The sequence below is a fragment of the Colobus angolensis genome, unplaced genomic scaffold (genome assembly GCF_000951035.1).
Source record: "Colobus angolensis palliatus isolate OR3802 unplaced genomic scaffold, Cang.pa_1.0 Scaffold124, whole genome shotgun sequence".
NCBI classification, from domain to species: Eukaryota; Metazoa; Chordata; class Mammalia; order Primates; family Cercopithecidae; genus Colobus; species Colobus angolensis.
The window spans coordinates 7,953,071-7,975,743 of NW_012113586.1; the positions used below are offsets into that span (position 1 = coordinate 7,953,071).

The 22,673-nt window shown below is 52.6% G+C and overlaps 2 protein-coding genes across 14 annotated transcripts in view; one reads left to right on the plus strand and one right to left on the minus strand.

Annotated features, from left to right (window-relative positions):
- Positions 1-5,926, plus strand: RHOC (ras homolog family member C). 10 transcript variants are annotated; one of them, XM_011933153.1, is made up of 6 exons: positions 1-56; positions 1,877-1,945; positions 3,236-3,398; positions 3,923-4,043; positions 4,350-4,480; positions 5,332-5,923. In XM_011933153.1, exons 3-6 carry the CDS (start codon positions 3,243-3,245, stop codon positions 5,503-5,505), a joined length of 582 nt encoding a protein of 193 aa, XP_011788543.1. In that variant the 5' UTR covers positions 1-56; positions 1,877-1,945; positions 3,236-3,242; the 3' UTR covers positions 5,506-5,923. The 10 variants fall into 10 exon arrangements, with proteins under 10 accessions (XP_011788543.1, XP_011788545.1, XP_011788549.1 ...); XM_011933155.1 differs by having other exon boundaries at positions 7-56; positions 787-1,945; XM_011933159.1 differs by having other exon boundaries at positions 7-56; positions 1,877-1,992.
- Positions 5,927-6,283: 357 nt separating this feature from the next.
- The window catches only part of MOV10 (Mov10 RISC complex RNA helicase), a 25,993-nt gene continuing 9,603 nt past the window's right edge, over positions 6,284-22,673 (minus strand). For 2 of the 4 annotated variants that reach the window (XM_011933162.1, XM_011933163.1), the window contains exons 3-21: positions 17,904-18,107; positions 17,392-17,627; positions 16,941-17,199; positions 15,248-15,382; positions 14,102-14,270; positions 12,845-12,999; positions 12,386-12,562; positions 12,119-12,266; positions 11,435-11,593; positions 10,747-10,850; positions 10,463-10,560; positions 10,151-10,367; positions 8,863-8,980; positions 8,487-8,678; positions 8,176-8,250; positions 7,228-7,353; positions 7,056-7,144; positions 6,698-6,819; positions 6,284-6,612 (exon numbers count right to left, since the gene is read on the minus strand). In XM_011933162.1, the coding sequence (XP_011788552.1) occupies positions 6,521-6,612; positions 6,698-6,819; positions 7,056-7,144; positions 7,228-7,353; positions 8,176-8,250; positions 8,487-8,678; positions 8,863-8,980; positions 10,151-10,367; positions 10,463-10,560; positions 10,747-10,850; positions 11,435-11,593; positions 12,119-12,266; positions 12,386-12,562; positions 12,845-12,999; positions 14,102-14,270; positions 15,248-15,382; positions 16,941-17,199; positions 17,392-17,627; positions 17,904-18,107 (2,875 nt within the window). In that variant the 3' untranslated portion in view covers positions 6,284-6,520. Of the gene's footprint in view, positions 6,613-6,697; positions 6,820-7,055; positions 7,145-7,227; positions 7,354-8,175; positions 8,679-8,862; positions 8,981-10,150; positions 10,368-10,462; positions 10,561-10,746; positions 10,851-11,434; positions 11,594-12,118; positions 12,267-12,385; positions 12,563-12,844; positions 13,000-14,101; positions 14,271-15,247; positions 15,383-16,940; positions 17,200-17,391; positions 17,628-17,903; positions 18,716-19,936; positions 20,078-22,673 lie in introns of all 4 variants that reach the window. The other 2 variants (XM_011933164.1, XR_001000732.1) reach the window with 2 other exon arrangements.

Genomic DNA, 22,673 nt, shown 5'->3' on the forward strand with positions numbered 1-22,673 from the left:
GGGGTCAGTCTGAGCCTCCGGCACCGGCCGCGCAGCTGGAGGCGGCGGAACCGAAGGTACTCTGGGCCGGGGCTGCGGGCGGCGGGGCGTCTTGGGAACTCGTCCCCGGGAGAGCACTTTCCCTTCCTCTCTGGGCCGGAGATCGGGGCCCGTGCGAGGAGGGGGCTTCGGCCTGGGATTGGACCCCGTTCCCTCCCCGCGGAGTCGGCATCCGGGCTGGGCGGGGGTCGGGCCGCGTCTGCACCTCCCTGGGCTGCAGCGAGGGGGCCCGGACTTGCTGGCAGGGGCTCTGGCCTCCTGAGGTCCGAGTCGGAGCCCCTTCCCCTCTCCTTCCAGCTTCCTGGAACCTGCCCCGCCGGGTGAGGGGCGAGGGAGCCTCAACTCAGACGCTCCAGCCCCCAGGGCGGGCGGCCGCAGTTGACCTAGAGTGGGATGGGGTGGGAATTCCTCCAGGCCAGGAGGGAGGCATGGCGGGAATAGGGGCGGGATGTGACCATTGGGACTTGCCACTCTTCGGTAGGGTCTGGACGCCGCCCTAGACGGTTCCTGGAGCCCGCTTGTGTTGAGGATAAGGGAGATGGGGAAGGATCCAACTCTGTGGTGTGTGTGTGTGTGTGTGTGTACAGACAGAGAGAGAGAAAATGAGAATGAGAATCCTTCTCCTTCTTCATACTCGAACCAAGAAAGAGTATCCTGGGGTTTGGGGCTGGGATCCCAGCCTCACTCTGGTTTTAAAGTTGAGAATGCGGTATCTCCTGGTATCTCCAGAACGGATTCCTTCCCTAGGTGCAGGGTGGGTCAGCAAAGTCAACCGGCCGCTCTGGATCATCTGGGAATTCAAGAGAGCGGTTGGAGAGAGATCTGGTGTATCCACACTGTCTTGTCTTGGGGAAGGCCCCAGAACTTCCAGGCTCCATTCCAGGCCCTGTGTGGGGCTCAGTTGCCCCTCTTAAGGGGTCAGTGGGACAGTCCCTCTGGGGCTGCCTCCCATAGGGAGTTATCCATGCCGTCTTGGCCTTGGGCCTAGTGTCCTGGCCTGGCCTGGGCTGCCTGCTGTTCCGGCCCAACCGTATCCTGGAGGGAAAGTCTTCTAATTGAGCTGGAGGCTCCAGGTCCCTTAACGCATGCCTCAACCCCGGGCTTCTGTCCTCTGCCTCCTACCACTCTGGTGCCATCTGAACTACCCTGCTGGGGGGACAGCAGTGACATACTCATGCCTAAGTGACTGTTTTTCACCCCAGTAGTGATTGCCCTCCATCAACGCTGCCCACCCCAGGTTGGGGCTACCCCAGCCCATCTTTACAAAACAGGGCAAGGTGAACTAATGGAGTGAGTGGAGGAGTTGGAAGAAATCCTAGCGTCAGTCACCTGGATAGAATTCCCAAGGAACCCTCTTTTTGGAGGATGGTTTCCATTTCTGGAGGCTATCTGCCGGCAGGGTGAATGCCTTCTTGCTTGTCTTCTAGGGAATCAGAGAGAGTCCGTTTTGTGGTGGGAAGAGTGTGGCTGTGTACTTTGAACTCCTGTAAATTCTCTGACTCATGTCCACAAAACGGACAGTTTTGTGAATGTGTGTGGAGGCAAGGGAAGGGCCACCCAGGATCTACTGTTGAAGGGAACAGGCCTGGGGCTGGAGTATTCGTTTCCTAAAGGGCCGTGTGAGGTGGTGGTGGGGTGTGGGGAGTAGAGGTGTTCAGTCAGCCCAGTTTGACAGGATGTGGGACTGAGAGAAAAAGCTGGGTTTGAAGCCGAGATCAGGTTACCGTCGCTTTCTTAACTGCTCCCTGCCTGGTTGGTGCTGGGACTGGCCCTCATTTGTCTCTTCTTTTGGGACTCCTCCCAATCCAGACTCTAGCCCCCTCCCCCTTCCCAACAGCCTTGACTTCATCTCAGCTCCAGAGCCCGCCCTCTCTTCCTGCAGCCTGGGAACTTCAGCCGCCTGGAGGTCAGTTCCCCTCCCCAGGGAAGGAGGAAGTGAGGGAAGCTGCGAAGGTGTGATGAACTGTGCAGATGCTCGCCGTGTGTGCTGGGGGTGGGGGACACTTGGAAGCCCGGGAAGCTGACTCCTTGCCCTGAGTCACAGGGAGGGGTGGGCAGGGCCTGTGGGTGAGCTGGACCGAGGGAGGAAGGGACTGTTCCAGAGTGGGTGGAGGTGATTCCCTGGTGGATTCTTCTCAGTCACTGTGCTGTGGTGGATGTGTGGCTCCCTACAGTGTGGTCATTGTCCCCTGCCAGGGTTTGAGTGACCCAGTGTTGCTGGCAGGCCCAGGAGGAAGGGGGGAGGAAGGCAGCCTGCCCAAACTCGAGCTGTGGGCACTGCTGGGACTGAGCCTCCTTTGTATGACTTGGGGCTTTGGGGACCGGGTGGGGTGGACCAGGGAAGCTGGCTGGCTGCTGCCCCTGTCCTCTGGGTTTCCCTGCTTCTGCTCTCCTTCCTATCGCTGAGGTGACATGTCGAAGAGGTACGGCTTTGAGTCACCCAGTCCTGCTTTGGATGCTGTCCCTGCTGCTTACAAGCCACAGCTCTGAATCTGTCTTAACCTCATTGAGCCTTAGTTTCCTAGTTTGTCAAAATGGAAAGTGCACCATCTACCTCCCAGGCATCTGGGGAGCAAAGGAGATAATTCCTGCCAAAATGCCCGACAGAATGCCTGGCACCTAGGGACTCTATAACTATTCTTCCTTTACCCACCTACCACCTGGTAGCTGATTCTGCTACTCTGGTCCTAGAGAGGGACTCCTCATTTGTGACTGGACAGGTATGACTTGTGCTGAGGGACAATCTGTTCTAGATTGGACCTTAGAGATTATTAAACTGTAAATGCATCAAAATCCTGGTAACCAATGAAGTCTGACTCGAAACCCTGATGTGTGAAGTAGATAGAAGCTTGCTCCCTGGACGTCCCGCATCCCTGAGCAGCTCTCTAGCTACCTGGAGTCCCCAAGTTGGCAAGTGGATTAGATTGAAACTCATGTTTTCCAGCTCCCAAGTGGGGTCATCGTCCACCTCCCACCACTGTATTCTAACCCATTGAAGGAGACCTGTCCCTGACCCAGAGATTAGGAATTTCAAGCTCTGTTGTTGCACAATTGGTGTTTGACCAGTAGATGCCTGAGCAAGCCCCCTGTCCCTTTGCTAGATGCCTCGGTTTCCAGGAAGGTTTGGGGGCCCCAGAGAAGTGTTTTTGGACTTTAATGGCTTTTCCTCAAATCCTCAACACCTCTTTCCTGGCAGCCCCACCATGGCTGCAATCCGAAAGAAGCTGGTGATCGTTGGGGATGGTGCCTGTGGGAAGACCTGCCTCCTCATCGTCTTCAGCAAGGATCAGTTTCCGGAGGTCTACGTCCCTACTGTCTTTGAGAACTATATTGCGGATATTGAGGTGGACGGCAAGCAGGTGAAGGCAGAGATGCCCTTCCCACCCGACCCTGAGACCCCGCCCCCAGTCACTGAATGACCTAGTATGTCCTGCCCCACTCCTACCCCTGTCCTTGCGTCATTCTCCCTGCTGGAACCAGTAAAAGTTAGGAAGTACATCTGCAGTCTTAAAAAACCTGGATATGCTTTCTGGTTCTCCCACAGACTGGCTCTGTAACCTGGGCCGAGTCCCTTTGCCTCTGGGTTTAAGCTCCCCCACCTGCAAAATGGGGATGATGGTAAGACCTCCCTCAAAGGGTTGTTGTGAGAATTAACCAAAATAATGGTGCTCACAGTGGCAACTCAAGGGTCAAACACGTGTCTTAGCTTTCTTTAACAAACTGACCTATTTTATGTTGTGGGACAGTGATTAATACAATGCCTGGCACATAGCAGGTACTCAATAAAGAAGTTCAGTGAGCCCAAAGAACAGTGGTTTCAGAGGACCTCTGGGTGGCAGGGTTGGGGCCCTCAGGCCAGCTACTCACTGGCCTTGTGTGTCAGGTGGAGCTGGCTCTGTGGGACACAGCAGGGCAGGAAGACTATGATCGACTGCGGCCTCTCTCCTACCCGGACACTGACGTCATCCTCATGTGCTTCTCCATTGACAGCCCCGACAGCCTGGGTGAGGAGATTGGAGGGAGGGGACTGAGAACCCTTCGGAATCAGCCAGAGGTGTCGTGCCTTGGCCTGTCTTCAGTCATCTTCAGAGGTGGGGGTGGGGATGCAGGGGAGCACTCAGGTCCTGTTGGTCTCCTTTACTGTGGTAACTGGCCCTCTGAGGGCATACTGCTCTTGAGGTTTTGAGCTGTGAAAGGGACCATCATGCTGAATGGCTTCTAAGATTCTGCTGTGGGAAGATGAGGGCCCCCCAGGGGAGCTTTCTAGCTTCAGTGGAGACACCAACACCTGTTGGGGCATGTCTGCACAGAAAACATTCCTGAGAAGTGGACCCCAGAGGTGAAGCACTTCTGCCCCAACGTGCCCATCATCCTGGTGGGGAATAAGAAGGACCTGAGGCAAGATGAGCACACCAGGAGAGAGCTGGCCAAAATGAAGCAGGTGGGTGCGGCTGCCAGGCTGGAGCCCCTGGGGAAGAAGGCACCCTCTGAGGGGTTGCAGACAGGCAAAGGGAACTTCTTTCCAGCTACTGCCATGTGTTAGGGGAGATGGTAATATCTCCTGGTGAGGGAGGACCCGTAGGGTTGTGTCTGATGAGGTATCAGAGAATGAAGTGACTTGTCCAAAGTCACTTGGCATTTTTATTTTTTCCAGTTAATTGTCCATTCTGTTTAGAATTGGGACTATTAAGATGATTAAGAAAATCTGCCCTCGGGGAGACAGCTTATGTTTCACTTGGGGTACCCAGGCTGTGCCATCACAGTGCCCCTGGGGGAGGTGTAGGGTGATGTGGATGTGGGAATGAGGGCTGGCATTGTGTAAATGGCTGGAAGAAGGGATGAGAGAGCTGGCTTATTCAGGGACCTAAGTGGCTCTCTAGCCAGAGCACTAGAGTTGATTAGAAAACACTGTCAGGATAAGAAATGCAAAGATAATTACGGCAAAGTTTCAAAGTGGGGAGATGTTAGGTCTGTGTGTTAGAAAAATAATTCTGACTGGAAGAGTGAGGATGGAGGCAGAGCAGTCAGGAAGTGGGAGGCGCTCCTTCAGGCAAGAGAACTGGGGGCTGTGTGTGGAAGGAGGTGGGGCTGCACGGGAATGGAGGGAGGGACCGGAGGGGTTTTTGGATCCCTGGCCCAGAAGCTGCCCAGGGTAGCTGGGGCCTGGGTAGTTTTTTTTGGGTCAGGACTGGAGGAGGAGGCATTTGTTCCAGCTGCTACACTTATGGGTGAGGCAGGAGAGGTTCATGTAGTCACCAGCTTCCTTTGACCCCTCATCTTCTGTCTTCTCAGGAGCCCGTTCGGTCTGAGGAAGGCCGGGACATGGCGAACCGGATCAGCGCCTTTGGCTACCTTGAGTGCTCAGCCAAGACCAAGGAGGGAGTGCGGGAGGTGTTTGAGATGGCCACTCGGGCTGGCCTCCAGGTCCGCAAGAACAAGCGCCGGAGGGGCTGTCCCATTATCTGAGATCCCCAAGGCCTTTCCAAACATGCCCCCTCCCTTCAACAGGGGTACAGAAATTATCCCCCTACAACCCCAGCCTCCTTAGGGCTCCATGCTGAAGGCTCCCCTTTTCAGTTCCCTCCTGCCCAGGACTGCATTGAGGTTTCCTAGCCCTGAGGTGGTGGGGTGGTGTGGGCCCTCCCTCCCAGTGCTCTGGGAGCCAGGCCTATGCCCTGCCCTTCCTCAGGGCTCCTGGGGCTCTTGCCCCTTTGACCTTTCCCAAAGGATGGTCACACACCAGCACTTTATACACTTCTGGCTCACAGGAAAGTATCTGCAGTAGGGGACCCAGGGTCCCAGGACCCTGGAGTTGTTTTTGGCAGGGGCCTTGTCTCTCACTGCATTTGGTCAGGGGGGCATGAATAAAGGCTACAGGCTCCAATGTGTGTGGGAGCTTCTGGTCTTTCCCTCTGGGTGCTTAGTGTCCCATCTCTCTTCATGTCCAAGTTGCTTGCCAGTCTGGCCCCCTGTCTACAAGGCAGACCAGCGGCCGGCAGGGTGGAGTCTCAGAGCAAAGGATGAGGTCATGCCTGGCTCTGGGCCAAGGAGGCGGGTGAAGGGAGTGGTCTGTAGCAGGGGGCTAAACTTAGAAACCTGTGGGTGGCTTCACTGCCACCTCCCACTGGGTTTCCTCTCCAGCTGGGAGGGGGTGTGTCCCAGAGCAGGGCTGAAAGTCCCACCCTTCCCTACTGGGCCAACCTGGGGGCTCAGGAAGCTGGGGCCAGGCAGAGGAGACATTATCAAGGCTTTTGCATAGAACAAGATTTTGTTTTCAGAGTTTTCTTCCTCCCCCTTCCCCCAATTGTTAGCAGCTTGATGTGTCATTCTCCCCAGCAGGGGAGGGGGTGGAATGGCTTGGGTTGTAAACTCCCTCCCCCAGCCTTCCTGTCCCTTGAAGGGGCAGCTCAGCTGGGTTCTGGTTCAGGGTCAGGCAGGCAGTTAAGGCTTGGCTGGTGCGAGAAGGCTGGGTGCTGTGTCTTCAGAGCTCATTCCTCCACTCTGGCTCCACTTGCAGAGACAGGCCCCCTTCACCCTCCCGCTCCTGGGGGAGGCAGTCATGACCATGGGACCCTGGAAAGAAAGAAAGTACACTTTGTCTTCCTTACCACCTCCTCTGGCACTGTCCCCAACCTGGCCCACCCTGGCCCAGCCATACCTGAGGTAGAGGGGCTGAGCTTGCTCAGACCTTGCAGTAAATTCTGTCCCTGTTGCAGGTCCAGTTTGGCAGGGAAGGGACACCCGGTATACCCTCCGTTTTCTTTACAGAACTCCAGGAATCTGTGGGGTACAGAGGAGTGCCAGCAGAGACTGGAGGCTAAGCCACCGTCCTGTCACATCTGAGCTGTACTTGCTCAACCTCTGGATGTCATTTAACTTGTAAATACAATAGGGGTGCTGTGACAATGGACCCATCTGAGCATTAACTGAGCGATAAGCAAGCGCTTAAAAAAGATCCACCCGCCTCAGGCAGGGGCTGTGGCCACCAGGAGGGAGAATGGGGTAGGAATGCTCACACTTTCCAGTCGGGGTCATGGCCCAGGAGAAGGGGGTTCCCCACGATGATGAGCAGGGCCTTGGCCCGGGTCACAGCTACATTGAACCTCTGGAAGGAAGAAGTGGTGTGGTCATGGGAGGGAAGGGCCCCAAGGATGGAAGAATTTCTGCCACCCCGACCAGCCCTCAAACCTTGGGGTTCTTAAGGAAACCCAGATTAAAGTCCAGATCCAGCTGCACAAAACTCTGGCTGCTTCGCACGGTGGAGATGAGGATGACGCTTCGTTCTTGGCCTTGGAATTCTTCCACTGAACCCACCTATCGGGGAAAGAGGCAGGGCCTGAGACCAGCCAAGCGTGTCAAAGGGGTGCCCTACCCCAGCGAGCCTGCCATCCAGGGAGGGTACAGAGAGGCCACTGGGCAACTGTAGATCAGTGGAGTGAATGAGTGAGTGCTGCGACACGGCCCAGGGAAAGGGGACAGGAGGTAGGCAGTGGAAGCTGAAACCTGAAGGGTGAATCCTGTTGAGGGGTGGGGCCTGCAAAGTGTTCTAAGGAAAAAAAACAGCATTGCAAAGCACATGGGAACTCAGAGCAGCGACTTTCAGACTTTCCTGAAAATAATCACCAAGTATCTATTAAGAATATGCAACCCTGGGCCCTAACCCAGACCCCCCATCAGAATTTCCGAGAGGCCTCTAAGTCTTAGAGCAGTGTTTTCAACCCCGGCTGCATATGGGAATCACCTGAGAAGCTATAAAAACTACCAGTGCCCTGGCTCTGCCCCATAGCTGTATGAGCTGGTGGGCAGGGCCCTGGCACGGGGGTATTAAAAGCTCTCCAGGTGATTGTTGTCTGCAGCCAGTGTTGAGACCACAACCTTAGAGAGAGGCTACTGGGGGTGGGGGTGGCAGCATCACATGACAGGCCACGGAATTTGGACTTTATCCGTAGGGCAGAGGCCTCAAATCTGCCTGAGTCTAAGAATGACAGGAGGTGCTTGTTAAACATCCAGGCTTCCTGATCCCATCCCAGACCCTTAAGTTGGAATCTCCAGGAGTGAGAGGCTTGAGGAAGTCTTTCGAAGTGGGCAAGTGGGAGCACACGGAAGGGAGGGAGTGAGTGTGGAACAGCGTGTCACCTTCAAGTCCTTGATGTCATCCAGTCCTCGAAGCTCCCTGTCAAGTTTGGTGATGCAGTAACGGATTTTCTCCACCTGGAAGGAGGGGACAGGTGCCTTTCTCTCCTGCCATTAACCTAATGCATGAGGGAGCCTGGCAGGAGGCCAGGGAGCTGGGGAACAAAGGGAGGGGGCAGCTGACCTCGGTGCTCTTCTGAGATACGGAGCCAGCAGAGGCCTAAGCTCCTGGAGCCTCTGCCCAGTGGTCTGGATATTAAGGAGGTACCATCTGGGGGAGGGGCCCCACCCTTGCTGGTAATTGAGGACCTGACCTGTTTCCGGTACGGGGAGATGACGCCCACGCTTCGGGGGCTCAGGCGGGCTTTGCCCTTTTTGGAGGAGGGGGCCAGGAGCAGCTTCAGGTAAGAAGTCACTGTGGCAGCCTCTTCAGGGTTGAAGAAGGATGGGCTGTTGCCCTCACGCTCATCTTTGCCCATTACGCCGTGAAAGATGATGGGAAAGCCCTGGACATGGGGTCAAGGGAAACCCTCAGCCAGACCACCCTCCCTCAATTCCCTCCCTTCCCAAACCCTTCCAGAGAGTAAGAGATCCCAGGCCAAGGTGACAAAGGGAGGGGCTGCACGTTCAGTGGGAGGGAAGTCAGGGTACAGGGGTGGGAGCCTGTGCCCCTGCCCTGCTTAGCCTCACCTGTCGAGGCAGGCCCGCCCAGCGGCAGAAGCGTTCTCGATCCACGACATCAGCACAGGCCTGCAGCTCCCCTTCATAATAGAGCTGGTTAGGAATGTCCAGGATGGTGGGATGAGACCTGGGAGGCCGGAGGAGGAAGAGCAAGACCGAGGGTCAGATTCCCTCTGCCCCACAGGGGCTCCGCTCTACCCACTCTGGGGCCCCCACACATTATTAGCCTGCTGCCCGCCCCCCTGGCTCCCTGGATAGCAGGACACTCATCCATAATATCTGCTGCCAGGCACTGTAAACCACAGAAAGCAGAACCAGAGTTCTGCTTTCTGTTCCAGAGAGCATCTAGTCCAGGGACTCCACAGACCCATGACATTTAAAACTAAAAAATTAGGGGCCCCTTTTTCAGGTTTCAAATTTACCAAGGACAGTACAAAACCAAATTATCCCTGACTCTCATGTTATTTGATGAGACAGTGTGTTAACTCCAAAAATATAAGTAGTGATGACACAATAGCTAACATTTATTGAGCTCTTAGTGACAGCATAAAACTCATCTAAGCATTTTAGATGGCTGAACTCATTCACTAAAAGTATACAGCTCTTTGAGTAACAATAGGTTTACGAAAAAGCTGTATCTTCCCTATTTTTCTTTCTTTCTTTCTTTCTTTCTTTTTTGAGATGGAGTCTCGCTCTGTCACCCAGGCTGGAGTGCAGTAATGAGATCTCAGCTCACTGCAACCTCTGCCTCCCAGGTACAAGCGATTATCCTGCCTCAGCCTCCCAAGTAGCTGGAATTACAGGTGCCCGTCACTATGCCTGGCTAATTTTTGTATTTTTAGTAGAGATGGGGTTTCACCATGTTGGCCAGGCTGGTCTCAAACTCCTGACCTCAAGTGATCAGGGGTGGGAGCCTGACCTACCTTGGCCTCCCAAAGTGCTGGGATTACAGCCATGAGCCACTGTGCCTGGCCTCCTCCCTGTTTTTCTTATTTCTCCTTGGATTGCCTGAAAACTTCATCTGGGATTGGTACCAGACACACCCGAGCCTCTAGGAACCACTGCCCACCCGCTAAGATGCAGATGAGCTGACTGCTGTCGTGTGAAACCACTGGCCAAGTCACACAGACAACAAGCAGCAGTGCTGGGGCTAGAAAAACCTCCTACCTTCCGGTTTAGTCTTTCTGCATCACACAACCTCTGAGCAACAGGACTGCAAGCCAGACTCTCCAGCAGGGGCTGCACACAGGATGTGAAGGCACAGGATATGGCAGGGGAGGCAAGGGCGTGGGAATACCTGTAGTTGCGGAGCAGCTTGGTTATGAACTGGGGGTCATAGCCTTCAGGGCCCTTCTTGTACAGGGAGTTGTAGGTGAGCAGCCGCTCCAGCAGTGAGTATCCCAGCCCATGCTTCTGGGTTAGTGGGGAACGCAGCACAGGCCCCAGCTGCCGAGGGTCTCCTGCCAGCACCAGCTGCCCTCCTGGATCGCCTGTTTCCTTTACTTCCATCAGCCCTGGGAAGCAGAAGAGGTGTGGGGAGAAAGGTAAGTGGTGCAACCTCTCTGACCCACACAGGGTGTATACCTGCAGCCCCACCTGAGTCCCTCACCTGCTATAGCTACCAGACTCTCAGGCTCCATGCAGTGGCCAGCCTCATCGATGAAGATGTGTGTGAAGTGATCAATGGGAAACTGGGCCGAGACCAACCTGGGAGGTGTCAGGCCAGGCAGGGGTCATATCCAGGTACCCAACTACCAAACCTGAATGCTTTCCCAGGCTGGCTCCTCACCACCCCCACACCCAGCCCCAGAAACCATTCTTCCCCATTTCCCCAGCCCATTACCCCTTTGATCACACTTACGATTCAGAGACACACCCACACACACTCCCCACCTGCCGGCAGTGATGAGGGTGGTAATTAAGACCCGGTATTCCTGCAGCTTCTTCTTGGCGGGAAATATATACTCCCCCTTCTTTGCATCCCAGTTGCAGCAGGGCTGTGGATTGTGAAGGGACCAGAGGAATCAGCTTGGCTCCACTCATTCCCACCGTGATTCTGGTTGTGGCCCCCCAAATAATTGTTTTTATTATTATTATTATTATTATTTTTTTTATTTCTGAGACAGAGTCTTGCTCTGTCGCCCAGGCTGGAGTGCAGTGGCGCGATCTCGGTTCACTGCAAGCTCCGCCTCCTGGGTTCATGCCATTCTCCTGCCTCAGCCTCCCGAGTAGGTGGGACTGCAGGCGTCCGCCACCACGCCCGGCTAATTTTTTGTATTTTTAGTAGAGACAGGGTGTCACCATGTTAGACAGGATGGTCTCGATCTCCTGACCTCAGGTAATCCACGTGCCTCGCCCCCCAAAGTGCTGGGATTATAAGTGTAAGCCACTGCGCCCAGTCCCCCAAACGTTTTATCCACCCCCTTCACTTACAAACTGAGGCCCAGGGAGGGGTCCTGACCAACCCAAGGTCACATAGCAAGTATCAGAATCCAGGTCTCCTAGCTTCCTCGCCTGAGTGTCTGCCCTGAGAGTCTCCCCGGCATTTGCCATTCTTTGGCCCTCTGCACTTCCCTAGTACCTTGATGTCCTCAGGTACCATGCGGATGTCCCTGCTGGGGGCCAGGAGGCGGTAGATGGAGCTGGGAAGGTGGACCCGGAGCCTTTGACAGAGGAGGTCAGCCCCTGAGTTGGATGGAGCGCAGGCTAGGATGTGGGCTTTGGGCAAGTGCTTCACCACCTGAGATGCAGATAAGCACAGTGTGGGAGGCGGGTTCCCGAGACTCGGCCGTACTCAGGCTGGGGCAGCGCAAGTCTACGATGACTGAAATGTGAATGGTGACTCCAAGGATCATGCCGTGCCCTACCCGTACAACAGTGTTCCACAGCCACGTTTACCCTAACTCCCTACTTCCCCAATCCCCACCCTGTTTTTTGAGACAGAGTCTCACTCTGTCACCCAGGATGGAGTACAGTGGCATGATCGCGGCGCACTGCAGCCTCAAGTGCCCAGCTATTTTTTATATTTTTTCATAGAGACAGGGTCTTGCAATATTGTTCAGGCTGCTCTCGAACTCCTTAGGCTAGGCCTCCCCAAGTGCTGAGATTACAGGCATGAGCCACTGCACCTGGCCCCTACCTCTCTTTCTGATGGTTGCTCAGAAGCAGAAGCATTTCGGGAGTGGGAAGGAACTAGAATCTGAGGACAAGTGCTTGGTGCTGGGGGAGTCAGAGTGCAGGCCCCAGGTTTGTGCTCAGACCCCACCTGCTTAATGGCCTCCACTAATGTGACGGTCTTGCCGGTGCCTGGAGGCCCAAAGATGATGTAGGGGGCTGGACGGGTGGTACCCATGACAATGTGCCTCATGGCCTGCAGCTGCTCTGGGTTTGACTCCAGACTCCGGTCATACAGCCTGGCAGAGGGACCAGGAATGTGAACTTGAAGTCATCCGGTGACCCAGAGGCCTCCCTGACTCCATCCCCTGTGCCCACACTCCAAGTGGTTCCAGAGGCCCCCTGCCCACAGTCTCACTTGAGTTTCACATCTGAGGGCAGCAGCGGGATGTCCCGAGGTGCCACAGGAAAGAGCATGGGCCACAGCAGCCAGCGCCCCGTCAGCTCCAGGGCACGGTGCTGGACTCGCAGGGGCTGGCGGTTGAAGGTAAAGTTCACCTTGAAGGTCAGCCCATCCACAAAGCGGCTCAGGAGGCTTTGGGCAGAGAGAGGGGGGGAAGAGTTTGTTGGGGCAGGGGAGGTAGGCAATAAAGGGCCCGAACCTTCTCCCCCAACCACTGTCCCAACCCCTCTTTCCAAGACCTCGATGTAAGCTCTCTAGAAGAGGAAGCTGCCGTAGCATCTCAGGGTACGCCTGAGGAAAAGTCTCCTGCTCTGCCCCTGGGGTCTCATTTATCTCAGGGAGAAACATTCCTCCTCCCCTGGGGTCAGAAATCTGCAGACCCTTCCAGCAGCTCAGGGTTCCCCCAACACCCACCTCATGGAAAAGCTTAGCTTGACACGGTCCAATTCCACCTTGTGCACAAAGCCCTTATATGTGACGGGGTCCTCCTGGTGTGTCTCCGAGGACAAAAGGGCAAACAGGTGGTCACCCCGCAGCACTGAGGGGCGGCTCTCGGTCACCCCAGGAACCTATGGGGTGTGAACACAAGCAAGCTTCTGTCCCAGGGATGGATGCTGGAGGGCCCAGCCCCCAGGTTCTCCAGACCTTTAAGGAACAAGGACTGAGACTGGCCTTCTAACCTAAGACTTAGAGCTTTGCTATCCCTGCACCCCTCTTTCCTTTCATACCAGCAGGAGTCAGGGGAAGAGGAAGAAGACAAATCTTCCGAAGCTGCACAGAGATGCTGAGCCCAGGAACCCAGAGCCTCCAGTGCAGCTGCCCTCTTGGCCAGCTCAGTTCCTGCTCTGCCTGTAAAAAATCCTGTTCATCAGTTAATCGGGTTGCTAAAAAAAAAAATTAAAAAAAGAAAAAAACACAAACGGACCAGGCATGGTGGCTCACGCCCGTAATCCCAGCATTCTGGGAAGCTGAGGCAGGCAGATCACTTGAGTCCAGGTGTCGTGAGACCAGCCTGGCCAATGTGGCAAAGCCCCATCTCTACAAAAAATACAAAAATTAGCTGGGCATAGTGGGGCATGCCTGTGGTCCCAGCTACTCGGTCGGAAGGCTGAGGTGGGAGGATCACTTGAGTCTGGGAGCAGGGATTAAAGTGAGCCAAGATCATGCCATTGTACGCCAGCCTGAGCACCAGGGTGAGACCCTGTCTCAAAACAAAAACAAAAAAACAACAAAAAAAACTCGTTCAAAACTCACTTCCTGCAGTAATCTTTCCTTGACCAAACTCACCCTCTAATTCCCACCTGCACTTGTGTGTAGAAATCCAGTCTCGTGTGTAATATGGGCTTATACGCAGACATTCAAAATCCACGAGCCAGAAAGAGCTGCTTTAATTATCCAGTCCAGCTCTGTGCTTTTAAGGTAAGGGAACTAAAGCTCAGAGAAAGCCAGGGACTTACCCAAGGTGGTAGCAAAGCCTGGACTAGAACCCAGATCTTCCCCATTCCCCTGCTCCGTCTTCGGGCACAGGATGCCCACCCTGCTGCTTGCGGAGCCCTGGGAACCACTTCAGCCTTTCTCTTGTTCTGTCCTGCTGTCAGGAATAGTTCTGCCCACAGCCTCTAGCTTGGCTGATGTGAGCCCACCCTCCTCACACTCAATCTGAGCCCTGACCTCCAGCGTGAGCAGCCTGGGGTTCTGGTCCACGGGGTCCCAGGTCATGGGCACTGACTCCAGGTCATAGTGCCGGATATCATGCTCCATCTGCAGCTCTTCCAGGTGCAGCAGCAGCCGCAGCTTCACCTCATAGTTCCTCCACTTCAGGGCTGTCTCCAGCTGGGCCCTGGAAATGACGGTTGGGAGGGGTGAGTGGGGGCGGGAACGGGATGGGCCAGACAACCCCTATGCCCAGGAGTATCCACTTTTCCCACCCGAAGCTCTCGAACTAAGTGTCAAAAAGCAGAGAAGACTAGAGGGATACAAAAGTGGATACAGAGTCAGAGGCCCTGAAGAAGGAAGCCTTGGCTCTTGCTTCCTTGGAGGCCCCTGCCCCCACCTCACCTGACTTGCATTTGCATGGTGGCTCTTATGGCCAGAACATTCTCCTCTGATCCTCCTCTCATGACTCCCACCCTCACCTCATTCAAATGTCCTTCTCTGGTCAAACATCACCACCTCAAACAGGCCAGAACTAACTGGCCCTCTGCAAAGCAGCACCAACCCATCCCCTAACCCTGCTTTAGTTTCAGTGTAGTTCTTTTTATCTTTTTTAGAGACAAGATCTTGCTCTGTCACCCATGCTGGAGTGCAGTGGCATGATCCTGGCTCACTCACTGTGTTCTCGACCTCCTGGGCTCAAGGAATTCTCCCACCTCAGCCTCACAAGTAGCTGGGACTACAGACATGTGCCACCACACTTGGCTAATTAAATTTCTTTTTTTTTTTTTTTGTAGAGACAGGATCTCCCTATGTTGCTCCAGGCTGGTCTTGAACTCTTGGGCTTAAATAATCCACCTGCAGCTCAGCCTCCCAAAGTGCTGAGATTACAGGCATGAGCCACTTGCACCTGACCTGTTTAGTTCTTCACAGCACTCATCACTCCATGAAATTGTAACAAAAATGCTCATTGTCCCCAATTAAATGAGCCAGGCCTTCATTTGACTGGTTCACCTTGAATGGTGCTTGGTTTATGGTGCGTGCTCAGCAAGGGAATGAATGAATACAGCCTGAGAGGCTGAGGACAGATGTGCCATGGCAATGCAAAGAAGCCAGTAGGGAAAAGACAGGGGAGAGTGTGGGGTGCAGAGGGGTAGTACTTACTTGATCTCAGCGATCTCCTTAGGGGCAGTGAAGATACTTGTTCCCTGAAGAAGCATGGGGAGCAGCTGCCTGAGGCGGGGAGGTGGGTAGTATGTCCCCAGCGCCATACTTAACTCCAGGTCATAGCCCTTAGCGCTGCAGAATTGAGGGAAGAAAACACAGAAAACCCCTCACCCTCCAAGACCCTGAGAACGCCCCTTTCGGGTGGATGCACAAAGTCCTCCTGCAATCCTACTGCTGAAAGGAAGTCGGCAGCCTCGCTCCAAGGTTGGACTATTCTCATTTATGGAAAGCGCGATACTTGGAAACCTTTATTATATAAGTAATACATGTTCATTAGAGAAAAAAGTCAGGTAATAGGTAATAAATAAGTATCATTCTCACCATCCAGGAATAACCAATGTTAACTTCCAGACTTTCTTCCCTGTAAATTTCTGTTATATAGTCAACAAAAAGAGCACAGTGGTCTGTGAAGGTCTTATTACATAGTTTGCTTTTTTTTTTTCTTTTTTGAGATGTTGCCCAGGCTGGAGTGCAATGGCGCGATCTCGGCTCACTGCAACCTCCACCTCCCGGGTTCAAGCGATTCTCCTGCCTCAGCCTCCTGAGCAGAGTAGCTGGGACTATAGGTATGCGCCACCACATCCGGCTTTTTTTTTTGTATTTTTAGTAGAAATGGGGTTTCACCATGTTGGCCAGGCTGATCTCGAACTCTTGACCTCAAGTGATCGGCCCGCCTCAGCCTCCCAAAATACTGGGATTACAAGCGTGAGCCACTGCGTCCAGCTAGTTTGCTTTTATAACTCAGTATTTTGTGAACACCTAGAAGAAACAAAAAGAGATGTCTACACATATCCTATGCTTCCATCCACATGAAGTGTCCAGCACAGAGAAATCTACGGAGACAGGAAGTAGATGAGCAGTTTCTTAGGGCTGAATGAAGTGGTGGAGGATAAAAGGGTGATAGCTTTTTGGGGTAATGAAATGTTCTAAAACCAATGGTGGTGATGGTCTCACATATTTGTGAATATACTAAAAAAATTACTGAACTGTGTAATTTAAATGGGTGAATCATATGGTATGTGAATTATCTCAATAAAGCTGTTTAAAAAAACAGAGATGTTGGCTGGGCACAGTGGCTCACGCCTGTAATCCCAGCACTTTGGGAGGCTGAGACAGGCGGATCACTTGAGGTCAGGAATTCGAGACCAGCCTGGCCAACATGGTGAAACCCCATCTCTACTAAAAATACAAAAATTAGCCGGGTGTGGTGGTGGGCGCCTGTAATCCCAGTTATTTAGGAGGCTGAGGCAGGAAAGAATTGCTTGAGCCCAGGAGGCGGAGGCTGCAGTGAGCTGAGATCACACCACTGCACTCCAGCCTGGGCGACAGAGCTAAGACTCCATCTCAAAATAAAAACAAAAAACAAAACAAAAAACCCAGAAATGTCTACAATGATCTGCCTGATAATCCATCACACAGGGACAATGCCTAAAATTTTTTTCACTCTGTCCTCAGATCTGCAGTTCACCTGCAACTTTCTTCCTTGACAGAAAAATTCTCTCAGACCCAGAAGAGTGAAGAGCCTGCAGGAAAAGGGGCTCTGGCTCCCAGTTCTGTGCTCCTCCCAAAGCCCTAGCCTATGTGGTCGAGATAAGAGCCCAGCCAAGGCTGAGTTGGAGCGAGGAGTTACCGGTCAGGTCTCTCTCCTTCCTCTATCCGGTTGGTCACCACAGGGTTTCCAGTGATCCGGGTCCGCTTGAAGGGAGTCATGGGCTTCAGCTGTGCAGCCAGGGGGCTGTGGGCGACGGCAGCCAAGAAGCGGGCAATGTAGAATGTGCCGGCTCCTTCCGAACCCGACTCCCCAGGTCCCAGCAGCTCCCAGAGCACTGTGGCTGGGAAGTAGCCCACAAAGCTGGTCTTACAATGGACATGGAGTTCATAGCATTCACCTGGAGGAGGATGGATGAGTGAATAGGGGTAAGGCAGGGACCCTCCCACCCATATCCTTATCCTGGACACTCCCAGGAAGCCCCATCCCAAGGCAAGAGTCCACTGGACAGTGACAGTGTGCTTCCCAAAGCACCAGCACTGCCTAGGGCAAGCCCCTGTCCACCAGCTCTTTCCTTTGGAAACCCACTCACCGGGGCCCAGTGGACAAGGCAACTCCTGGTCTTCATTGTAGAAAGCAAACTGGGGTGTCCGGCAAAGTGGGAAGAGGTGAGTGAGGGTAACAGACTGGGTCCCGCCATTCCGAAGCCTCAGGGTCAGCACCTCTTTGCGGTTCAAATCCAGGCGGATAAGGAGCTGCCCATCTCGGGCTTCATGGGGCCCCTGGACTTCCACATCCACTCCATGTTTCCCGTGAAGATACTCAGCCCTGGGCAGAAGAGGAGTCAAGGGGGGGCTGGGTGGGAGCGGTCTCACTGGGAGTTACCCTGGGGAAAGCTTTAGGCTTGGGAGGCAGGCAAAGTGCTAGCCGTGCTTAGGAAACTCACCCCCTCCCAGCAGACCAGTTCCCCACCCTTCCCCCATTCCCTGAAGGAGGGGGACTTACTCCCACTTGTGTAACCCACTATTTCCTCACACAGACAGCCCCCTTCCTTCACATCCTGCAGGCCTCCCCATACACACAACACACAACACACACACACACCTGTCATAAAAGATCTTGGCTAGCAGTGACTTGTGGTGTTTGCTGATATCTGACCCCAGCTTCATTCTCCTCTTTTCTGGGAACCGCACGTCGGCCCAGCGGTCGAGTCTGAAGAACCTGACCCGAGTCTTGGTGACGTAGGCCAGATTTGCAATCTTCATTCCATACAGCATGGAGGAGAAGCCAGGGGCGGGGGTCCCAAAGCTGCCAGAAGCAGAGGAGACTGGGAAATGAGGGAAGGCAGGGCTTGCAGGAGGCAGGGCGGCGGGTGGGGAAGGGCATTGGAGGGTCACTCTGTGCTGGACGCACCAGCCCTGCTGTGGAGCAGGATGGGGCCCAGAGACAGAGCGACTCAGGCTGGGGATCGGAGGAATGTTTAATGTTTTCAGGGAAGGCAAATGGGACTTCCCAAGGCAAAATACAGTTGTTTTAAACAGTGGGTTCTGGATTGTTCGTTTCTGAGGGGAAAAGCCCAATCACAGGCTGCTGACTGGAAGGACTAAGGGAAGACAGAGAGAGACATAAAGTTCTTTTTGTGGGGGAAACTGTTTGGGACAGAGAAGAAAATACAAACAACCCAGAAGAAAGAGCTGAGGCTAAGGGGAAGTGGAATGATTTGATTCAGAGGGGTGGAAGTGGGGTCCAGCCTGTTGGTGAGGAGAGAAGGGATCAGAGACAGTACAGATGTCCAAGTGTGTGGGCAAGGTGGCTGATCAGACAGCAGTTTCCACCCGAAGTCATAGGGTGCAGGTGGAACCCAAGCAGGAAGGGAAAGGATCCTTCTCCAGAGATCAAATAGCCTGGCTTTGTGCCTAGAGAAGGTGAAGACAGGGAAAACTGGTCAGAAGGACAATAACCTCAAGGCTCAGTGCCTGGAGTTCAGTTCAGTCAATTCAACAAACACTTACAGAGGCCCGTTATGTGCCAGACACTGTGCTGGATGCTGGGGGTTCAAAGATGCAAGAAACTCAGTGCTTGCCTTGAGGAGCACACAGACTGAACACATACATTCCAGCGTGGTGCTTGGAGGGCAGCTCATCGGCCACAGGGGGGCTCGGTGCCACAGAGGGACACCGAGCCCAGTCTGGGGGCAGAGGAGGTATCCATGAAGGCTTTCCCAGGAGGCAGCATAAGAACTGAGTCCTGAGGATGAGTGGGCATTACCTGGGCACAAGAGGGAGCATCAGGTGTGAGCAGATGTGAGGGGTATACAAGAACATGTGCTGAGAGGGGCGGAGGGGGGCTGCCCACTTGACAACTCTAGCCAGGTCAGCTCAGGTGACCTCACCTCTCAGAGCCTCGCTTTCCTCCTCTATAAAATTGGAGGAAAGCGAGACTTACCTCGTAGGGTTGCTGTGAGGTTTACATGAGATTTTGACACGGCAGAGAACCACTTAGCCCAGTGCTTGGCACATAGGAGACCTCAGTAAGGGTGAGCCATGATTAGTATCACATACAGTTTCATTGTGCTAGAGTGAAATGCATAAGGAAGGGAGTGGCAGGAGGAGCAGAGGTGGGCAGGGACCAGATCATAGACAGTTTTGCACACCAGGCCAAGCCTGGACTTGACCCTGAATGTCTGCAGTCCTTTTCCCCGCTCTACTGATACCCAGGAGCCTGAGGACATTCCCACGTGCCACATACTTCAGGGACATATTCAAGATCTAGATGACTGACACCCTCCCTTAAAAGCAAATCTTTGTTTATGAGAACTACAGTAATCCCTATTTAACTCTTAAGGCTAAATCATCATGGTCACTCACTAGGGTATATGATAAGATCATTTATGGTTATGAATATTTTTCAGGTGCCCCCTGCCTGTAACTCTGCCCCTCTCCTTCACCCCAAGCAAATGAGACTGGTACAATTTGGAAAACATTGAATTGGCTATGATTTGTTTTAAAAAGGTAATAAATCATTCGAAAGCATAATAGAAAATGCTCAGTAAACGTTAGCTACTATTATTAGTATTTATATTAGTAGAAATAGTAGTACTAATAGTAGCAGTAGTAGTAGGAGTAGTAACAACTTACTTTCAGCCCACGTCAGAGGCTACACTGTGGTTACAGAACCACTGCGGTTGGTGGGTTTTAAGCAGGGGAGTGGCAAGATCATATTTGCATTTCAGATCACTCTGGCATCAGGATTGGAGGATGGATTTGCTGGAGGCAAGACTGTAGGCAGGGAGACCAGTTAGAAGAAGGCCCTTGCAATTGTCCAGTTAAAAGATAACAAAGGCCTGAGCAAGGCAGTGGGTAGAGATAGAAGGAGAGCGGCAAGATTTGCTAATACTTAGAATGTAAAATTAGCAGAATTTGGTGACTGACAGAAGGGGGAATGAAGGCTGGGAAGAGGGGGGAGTCTAGGATCTCCAAATCAATGGCCTGGCTTCTAGGACTATCTCTGAGATAGGATGTAAGACAAGAGGAGGAGGGATTGGAGGGACTGACCATGACACTTGGATTTGGATATGCTGCGTTTGAGATTCCTGTGGACCAGAGGCAACCAGCTCCACGAGTCAGAAGCTGAGAACTCAGGCCAAAGTCAAGGTTACAGCCCAGTATTAGGGAGTCCTCAGATAGTGGTTATAATCAAGGAAGTGTAAGAATCTCCCCAGGGAGTGTGAGCAGTCGAGAGCAGCTACTAGGACAACCCGGGGAGGAAGGGAAAACAAGAAACCCTCAAGGGAGAAAGGAGAATCAGCAAGGTCTCAAAATCAGGTATCAGGATCAAAAGCTGCTGAAGTGTCCAGTAATACAGGGACTGAAATCAGGAGATCATCAGTAACTTTCACAAGGGCCTCTTAGAGTCCATCAAAGTCCCATGGAGCGAGGCACAAACTAATGCCTACAGCAGCTACCCTCCACAGGTATCTTGATCCTTGCAGCCCTCTCAGACAGCTGTTCAGTCCCATTTTTGAGTCACTAGTGTAAGAATACTGCATGCATATCCCTCACAACGCTAAGAAAACAACAGTGCAGCCTCCAAGAAAAGTGGCTCCAGGCTCCCAGATCAATGCTGGGCAGAAAGAGGGCTTTGTGCGGACTGAACAAACTGGGAAGTGCATGCCCTGTCTGAAGGGGGTAACTGCTCGTCTCCGAACCGGGCCAGTAGGGAATGCAGGCCCCAGATGGCCAGATCTGACTTTCAAGAAAAGACAAAATCAAAATTTTAACCTGAAACCTCCTATTTTTGGAAACCTGCATGGCACAAGGGCAGACAGAACTCATCTCTGCAAATTTTCCGAATTCTACTGTGGAAGCTGTCCCTAAATATTTCTCAAATTATTCTCTATGTCTCTTACTACTACCCAAATTCACATAACATTGGTCTAGATGACAGTCACACAAAAATTATTTTTAAAAAATCACAAACTTATATTTTTGTCCAAAAAAAAAGCCCCAATCCTTGTATTATACATGTAATCGCCTATATTTATTTATTTATTTTTTTTGAGATGGAGTCTCGCTCTGTTGCCTGGCTGGAGCGCAGTGGTGTGATCTCGGCTCACTGCAACCTCCGCCTCCCGGGTTCAAGTGAGTCTCCTGCCTCAGCCTCCCGAGTAGCTGGGACTACAGGCGCATGCCACCACTCCCAGCTAATTTTTGTATTTTTAGTAGAGACGGGGTTTTACCACGTTAGCCAGGATGTTCTCAATCTCTTGACCTCATGATCTGCCCGCCTTGGCCTCCCAAAGTGCTGGGATTACAGGTGTGAACCACTGTGCCCGGCTGTAATCCCCTATATTTCTAAGAAAAACTTTCTAACCAAGACTGGAAACCTGCAGCTATAAAATAAAACAAGGTCAAGTGTGGTGGCTCATGCCTGTAATCCCAACACTTTGGGAAGCTGAGGTGGGAGGACAGTTTGAACCCAGGAGTTTGAGACCAGCCTGGGCAACACAGTGAAAAAAAAAAACAAAAAAACCCAGGCGTGGTGGTGCTCGCCTGTAGTCTCAGCTATTCGGGAGCCTGAGGCAGAAGGATCACTTGAGCCCAGGAGATCACGGCTGCAGTGAGCTGTGATCGCGCCACTGCACTACCGCTTGGTTAACAGAGCTTGGGTAACCCTGTCTCTAAAAAAGAAAACAAACATTTTTGACTACTAAAAAATATTTTGTCTGGCAAAAGGTAATATAAACAAATTTAACAGATAAATACTTATCATGCAGATGACAGGCAAAGGGCTAATTTTTATAATACATAAATTTTCTTACAAATTGACAAGATGAACAATTCAACAGAAAAACTGAATATTCAATTAAAAGAACAGATTCAGATGGCCAAAAGAGTATGAAAAACTGCTCCAAATGTAGAGAAATGCAAATTAAAGTACAAATGAGATATCATTTTATTCCCATTAGACTGACAAAAATGATGGGTATGTGGAAATATGACAAAAATGATGGCTACAATGGGTATGTGGAAAAGTGAACTCATAAATTACTAGCAGAAGAGTCAAGTATTGCCATCTTTTGGGAAAACAATCTGGCAACATCTACAAATATTTAAAACACAGGTATCCTTTAAAACCCAGAGACTGTCCGGGTGCGGTGGCTCACGCCTGTAATCCCAGCACTTTGGGAGGCTGAGGCGGGTGGATCATCTGAGGTCAGGAGTTTGAGACCAGCCTGACCAACATGGGGAAACCCCATCTCTACTAAAAATAGAAAAAATTAGCTGGGCGTGGTGGTAGGCACCTGTAATCCCAGCTACTCGGGAGGCTGAGGCAGGAGAATTGCTTGAACTCAGGAGGCGGAGGTTGCAGTGA